Below are 7,554 nucleotides of genomic sequence, written 5' to 3'. Positions count from 1 at the left end.
GCATTTTGTGAGTACCCACTTTTATATAAAAAATTTTTATTATTAAATTATCTTTGGTAATGCACTAGGTGTGCGCGCCTTCCATTTTTGATTTTCTTGTAGTTACCAATTTAGAGTTAAACAGTAGGTCTGGTGCTAGAACTATAGCTCCTACTCTAACCTTTGCGGTGATACTTCACATGTGTGGAGCAATCACCATTTACATATGCGTGCTGGACCTACATGCGCATTCGCATTTACTTGTAAGCACGGGGGGGGGGGGGGGGGGGGGGGATTTTTATTATATTTTATTATTCATTTTATTTAAATGTAATTTTTCTACACACTCATTTTTTTAAACTTTTTTTGTTCAACAACATCCCTTGTGAAAGCATGGGCAGTGGCAGGTACTCTTTACTAAGAGATCTGGGGTCTATTAGACCCCAGATCTCTCCTCTGCCTTCTAAAACAACTGATCAAACAGAGATAGGTTTGATCGGCTGTTTTACTAACCAGTACGGCTAGTACACAATTGGCCCAAACCGAAAGTAACAAAATCCTCGTCGCTCCTGGTATCATAAACCATAGAGACGATTGGGGAATAGATGTGCCTCCTTCATCTCAATGACCAGCAGTGTATGACAGCGGGAGGGGGGAGGCCCCCTTTGGCTGCTGTTTAGCCACTTGGATCACTTTTACAAGAAACTGCATCTCCGGCACTTATGAATTGATATTCATAAGTGCCGGAGATGCAGTTTTTAACAACCCATAAACAGTATATATTTTTTAAGCAGAGACCCTGGAGAATAAAATGGTGGTTAATCCACTTTTACAAAAACTGCCTATTGCAAGTGAGGGGTATCTGTAGACAAAAACAAACTGTGCAGCTTTGACCAGTGTTGAATAATGTCCATGCTGTAGGTGTAGGCCATTTATGTACCTCCCAAAGCCTGGCCAAAAATCTCTCAGAGATGGCATCATCCTGTCCTGCCTTGTCACTAGGACATTGCTAAGACACACACCCAGCTGATTCAAGCTCCCTCATATGCTCTTTCTCCCCTTCTACAGCAAGGCCATTATTTAACTTTGGTCAAAGCTGCACAGTTTGTTTTTATTTACAGGAGCCCCTTATCTGCATAAGTAGTTTTTGACAATGTCCAGATCCTAGACTGCTAGAGTGCATGGGAGAAGAGGCTTTGGAGAGGAGCGGAGGATCAGGTAAGTATATTTTCTTTTTTTTGTTCCCCTAAACCTAAACGAGCAATTAACCCTTGCAGTGCAGGCACAGCCCCACTGCAAGGAATCTTTTTTTTTTTTTAGTTGCCCGGAGTTGGGCTTTAAGAATTGAGCCCTAGACAAAAAAACGAGCATTTAATGCTTGCAGCTGGGGAAGGGGGCACTGCAGTTTTGTCAATTCCTTGGAGTTTAGCTTTAAATCTAATTATTGTAGTCCTAAAAATATACAAGGATACAGATTGTAAGGTGAAATAAAACTGCACTTTCACCAAATATTAAAGTGACACTTATGCCGTGTACACACGGTCAGAATTTCCGACAACAAATGTTTGATGGGAGCTTGTTGTCGGAAATTTTGACCGTGTGTAGGCTCCATCGGACATTTGTTGTTGGAATTTCCGACAACAAAAATTTGAGAGCTGGATCTTAAATTTTCCGACAACAAAATCCGTTGTCGTAAATTCCGAGCGTGTGTAGGCAATTCCGACGCACAAAATTCCACACATGCTCGGAATCAAGCAGAAGAGCCGCACTGGCTATTGAACTTCATTTTTCGCAGCTCGTTGTACGTGTTGTATGTCACCACGTTCTTAAGTTTGGAATTTCCGACAACATTTGTGCAACTGTGTGTATGCAAGACAAGTTTGAGCCAACATCCGTCGGAAATAAATCCAGGATTTTGTTGTCGGAATGTCCGATTGTGTGTACGCGGCATAAGACTAGGTTCACACCTATGCAGGTTATGGTTGATGCGTGTTCCCAGTGCATTTTGCGCTTTTTTGAAACATGTTTTTGACATCTTTTTGGGAGATGTCTGTTGTCATGTGGGAGAAACCAGCGGAAACACATCAAAAACGCAATCACTGCATTTTTGATGTGTTTCCTCTGCATTTCCATTGAAGTCTCTGGAACAAAAAATGCAACCTGCTGCAGGCAAAAAAAGTCCCTGAACCTTTCAAAAAAATATGCACTGGTTGAAAATGCAGAGGTGTGATCGTGATCCGTAGGAAATCATGTTAAATGGACTGAAGTGCGTTTCTGCAAAACTGAAAACGCACTGCAAATCATATAGGTGTGAACCAGGCCTTAACGCTACTTGGAAAAAAAATCTATTCAAGTATGTATTCTTAACTCAAATAAGTCCCTTGCTCCTAACTTCCTCCAAATTACTTTTTTTGCTGCTGTGATCTGACTTTCTGGGGTGGGTGGCTACATTCGTTCTTAATGGTTCCACTGTATATAGAAATGTAGCCACTCTCTCTTACTCACTCCCAAAATGGACTCTGGAATATGGGATTTGTTGTGTGCATAGAGCAGTGCGCATGACCGCAACTAACGTATACTGCTTGTGAGTGAATAAAGGAGACGTTTGGGAGCTCACAGAGGATGTTACAAGGAGGCACAAAAAAAACAATAAGGGCTCATTTACACATGCTTCAAAACAAGGCTTCGGACAGGCTTTGTTAAAGCTCCCTGAATGCCAGTCAAAGCATCTAAAAAAAAAAGGTGAACTTATGCCGTGTACACACGAGCGGACTTTTCGACCGAACTGGTCCGCCGGAACGAATCCGTCGGACAATCCGACTGTGTGTGGGCTTCATCGGACCTTCAGCGGACTTTTTCAGTCGAAAATCTGACGGATTTTAGATTTAAAACATGTTTCAAATCTTTCCGACGGACTCAAGTCCGATCGAAAAATCCGCTCATCTGTATGCTAGTCCGACGGTCGAAAACCGACGCTAGGGCAGCTATTGGCTACTGGCTATGAACTTCCTTAGTCTAGTCCAGTCGTACGTCATTACGTTTGAATCCACCGGACCTTGGTGTGATCGTGTGTACGCAAGTCCGTTCATTAGAAAGTCCGTCGAAAGTCCGTCGGACCTTTGATGCCGAAAAGTCCGGCCGTGTGAACACGGCATCAGAGTCCTGTTTACACCTTGCTTTTGCTTGGTGCTTCGATGAGGCTTTGGTGGAGCTTCGATGGGGCTTCGATGAGCCTTTGGTGGGGCTTTGGTAGGGCTTCAGTAAGGCTTCTGTGGGGCTTCAAGCGAGCTTTGCTATAGACTTCCATGGAGGCTTTGAAGCACCACTAAAGCTACATGGGGTATAATTTTTGAAGCGAAGCCAAAGCAAAGCAAAAGCAAGGTGTAAACAGGACTGTAAGCTAACCATTTTATTTAGTGACAGGAGCTTTGACTGGCATTCAGAGAGCTTTAACAAAGCTTGTCCGAAGCCTTGTTTTGAAGCAAGTGTAAACTAGCCGTTAATGTGTGTTGAAGCTGGAGCAAGTGTAAATGAGCCCTAAGGGACAATTTCATGAGAAATAGATTACAGGGCCATTAGGTAGTGGATTATTTTTTGTGAATAAGGATATTGTCTAGTGTCACTTTGAGCATTTGTACTTGTCCCTGCAGCCTATGCCAGTATAACAAGGAAGCTGGTCCTGTGCTTCCATCCATCTTTGTATTACAAAGCTGTTTCTGGTCACTCCTGTTAGAGGACAGGAGCTCTACTCTCTATTGGGTTGAATGCACAGCCCCTCTTCCAGAAGCAGATTTCTCAAAGCACTACTGGATGCACTCAGGAGTCGGGAGGCTGCAGGAAGTATTGGTGGAAATACAGTGCCTTGAAAAAGTATTCATACCCCTTGAAATTTACCACATTTTGTCATGTTACAACCAAAAACGTAAATTTGTTTTATTGGGATTTTATGTGATAGACCAGCATAGAATGGCACATAGTTGTGAAGTGGAAGGAAAATGAGAAATGGTTTTCCAATTTTTTTTTACAAATAAATATGTGAAAAGTGTGGTGTGCATTTGTATTCAGCCCCCCTGAGTCAATACTTTTGTAGAACCTCCTTTTGCTGTAATTACAGCTGCAAGTCTTTTTGCGGATGTCTCTACCAGCTTTGCACATTTTGAGATTTTTGCCCATTCTTCTTTGCAAAATAGCTCAAGCTCTGTCAGATTGGATGGAGAGCGTCTGTTAACAATTTTCAAGTCACAGATTCTCAATTGGATTTAGGTCTGGACTTTGACTGGGCCATTCTAACACATGACTATGCTTTGATCTAAAGTACCGTTCCATTGTAGCTCTGGCTGTATGTTTAGGGTCGCTGTCCCGCAGGAAGGTGAACCTCCGCCCCAGTCTCAATTCTTTTGCAGACTCTAACAGGTTTTCTTCTAAGATTGCCCTGTATTTGGCTTCATCCATCTTCCCATCAACTCTGACCAGCTTCCCTGTCCCTGCTGAAGAAAAGCATCCCCACAACATGATGCTGCCACCACCATGTTTCACGGTGGGGATGGTGTGTTCCGGGTGATGTGCACTGTTAGTTTTCCGCCACACATAGCGTTTTGCTTTTAAGCCAAAAAGTTAAATTTTGGTCTCCTCTGACCAGAGCACCTTCTTCCACATGTTTGCTGTGTCCCCCACATGGCTTCTCACAAACTGCAAACAGAACTTCTTAGGGATTTTTATTCAACAATGGCTTTCTTTTTGCCACTCTTCCATAAAGGCCAGATTTGTGGAGCTCACGACTAATAGTTGTCCTGTGGACAGATTCTCCCACCTCAGCTGTGGGTCTCTGCAGCTCCTCCAGAGTTACCATGGGTATCCTGGCTGCTTCTCTGATTAATGCTCTCCTTGCCCGGCCTGTCAGTTTAGGTGGACGGCCATGTCTTGGTAGGTTTGCAGTTGTGCCATACTCTTTCCATTTTCGGATGATGGATTGAACAGTGCTCTGTGAGATGTTCAAAGCTTGGAATGTTTTTTTTATAACCTAACCCTGCTTTAAACTTCTCCGCAACTTTATCCCTGACCTGTCTGGTGTGTTCTTTGGCCTTCATGATGCTCACTAAGGTTCTCTAACAAACCTCTGAGTGCTTCACAGAACAGCTATATTTATGCTGAGATTAAATTACACACAGGTGTACTCTATTTACTAATTAGGTGACTTCTGAAGGCAATTAGTTCCACTAGATTTTAGTTAGTGGTATCAGAGTAAAGTGGGCTGAATACAAATGCATGCCACACTTTTCAGATATTTATTTGTAAAAAAAATTGAAATCCATTTATCATTTTTCTTCCACTTCACAATTATGTGCCACTTTGTGTTGGTCTATCACATAAAATCACAATAAAATACATTCACGTTTGGTTGTAACATGACAAACTGTGGAAAATTTCAAGGGGTATGAATACTTTTTCAAGGCACTGTAGGTCTTCTATTTAGAAATGGTTATCCATTGCAGTATAATTTTGTTTTGGTGGTCTTTAGGTGGTGGTGGTCCCACCACCAACCCAGTAGCATTTTTTTGTGGTCTTTGGGTGGTGGTGGGATGGTGGTCCCACACTCCCACCGCCAACACAGTAGCATTTTCTTTGGTGGTTGGTGGTCCTACCACCAACCCTGCAGCTTTTTTTTAAGAGGCTGCTGGGAGAAGTACAAATGTATCATTTCTAGTGACCGTGCAGTTATTATTAGCCTTTTGAAGCTGAAATATCAGTTTTGGCCTTGGCTGTTACTTTAACTGAAGAGGCCCTTTAACTTTCAGCTCAGCAGCTCAGTATTCGCAAAGGTAGTACATCCTACGGGAGCAGTCACTGTCCCACCATTTTCCATCATTCGAGGAGATGGACACACAGTTTTCCAGGACGCCACCGTTTGGCTCTGTCACTAAGGGATCTTTGAACCAGTTATAATAAGAAACCCGATGCCCGTTCTCAAACATATACATCCCATCCGAGCGACGATCATTAATGCCAATCCAGACAGGCCAGTTAAAGGGATAGAAGACATCATGAACATATTGTGCCACAGCTGTAAATTCTTGCTGATCAATGGGCATTGCCAGGTTTCCACCGCGGCTGTAGCAATGCTTTTGTGCTGTATCGTAGTCTTCAAAATGCTGGAAGATGAGGTAGCACTTGCGTGTGTACCTCTTGCCTTTCAAACAACCTACAAAGAAACACAAGTAAGACAATAATTATTGGCATTAGTATCAGGATAATATTTTGTTATTCCATAGATGCATTCCTTTAAACCAAACTCTTACCTGAGCTCAATGCTGATTACAGACAATCAAACCTTTCATACGAAAAACTGCTGTCAGGATTTCATAAAGAAAACAAAAAAACACAAACAAAAAGCACACAAGCCATGTTTGAGTTTTAAGGCTGCACTGTTAAAACAAATTAAAGCAGGGGTAGGTAACCTTTGAGAGGTGGAGATCTACCTGAACAACATGAAAGAGATCAAAGATCTCCAGGTTTCGTTACCCTTTTATTAAAAAAAAAAAAAAAAATTAACTCACAAGGCCTAACTAAGTAGTAAGGAAAAATAAAACAAATGCCACTGTATAAAATATAACCTTAGCCTACCTTAACCACTTGACAACTGGGCACTTAAACCCCCCTCGTGACCAGACCAATTTTCAGCTTTCAGCGCTCTCACACTTTGAATCACAGTTACTCAGTCATGCAATACTGTACCCAAATGAATTTTTTGTCCTTTTTTTCATACAAATAGAGCTTTATTTTGGTGGTATTTGATCACCTCTGGGTTTTTTATTTTTTGCGCTATAAATGAAAAAAGACCGGAAATTTTGAAAAAAAACGCATTTTTCTTAGTTTCTGTGATAAAATTTTGCAAATTAGTAATTTTGCTTCATAAATTTTGGTCACAATTTATACTGCTACATATCTTTGATAAAAATAACCCAAATTAGTGGATATTATTTGGTCTTTGTGAAAGTTAGAGAGTTTACAGGTTATGGTGCAAATCATAAAAAATTGATCACATCTGATGCACTGACGGCCTATCTCATTTCTTGCGACCCGAACAAGTCAGGACAGTACAAATACCCCCCAAATGACCCCTTTTTTGAAAGTTAAGATGCATGGTGAGGTTTTTGATGTTGTCATTTTTTCCCACAATTCTTTGCAAAATGAAGATTTTTTTTTTTTTTTCCCCCCCCACAAAATTGTCATTGTAATAGGTTATTTCTCTCACATGACATGTATATAACACAAATGACGCCCCAAAATACATTGTGCTACTCCTCCTGAGTATTACGATACCACATGTGTGGGACTTTTTCGCAGCCTATGCCACATAGAGAGCCCCAACATGCACGGAGCACCATCAGGTGTTCTAGGAGCATAAATTACACATCTAACTTGTTGACTACCTATTACACTTTTGAAGGCCCTGGAGAACCAGGACAATGACATGTGACACTGACGTGGCACTGATGACAAATGGCACTGATACGTGGCACTGATGTGGCACTGATGACAGATGGCACTGATACGTGGCACTGACACTGATGTGGC

General features: G+C 41.8%; 1 protein-coding gene across 1 annotated transcript in view; it reads right to left on the bottom strand.

Moving 5' to 3' along the window:
- Positions 1-254: 254 nt before the first annotated feature.
- Positions 255-7,554, bottom strand: part of CLEC11A (C-type lectin domain containing 11A) — a 42,157-nt gene continuing 34,857 nt past the window's right edge. Inside the window, exon 4 of the mRNA XM_073602154.1 lies at positions 255-6,178. Within this exon, the coding sequence (XP_073458255.1) occupies positions 5,784-6,178 (395 nt within the window). The 3' untranslated portion in view covers positions 255-5,783. The remainder of the gene's footprint in view (positions 6,179-7,554) is intronic.

Source organism: Aquarana catesbeiana, linkage group LG10, assembly GCF_042186555.1.
Source record: "Aquarana catesbeiana isolate 2022-GZ linkage group LG10, ASM4218655v1, whole genome shotgun sequence".
NCBI classification, from domain to species: Eukaryota; Metazoa; Chordata; class Amphibia; order Anura; family Ranidae; genus Aquarana; species Aquarana catesbeiana.
Note: the sequence above shows the minus strand (reverse complement) of the source record. Positions and strands in the feature narration are given on the sequence as shown.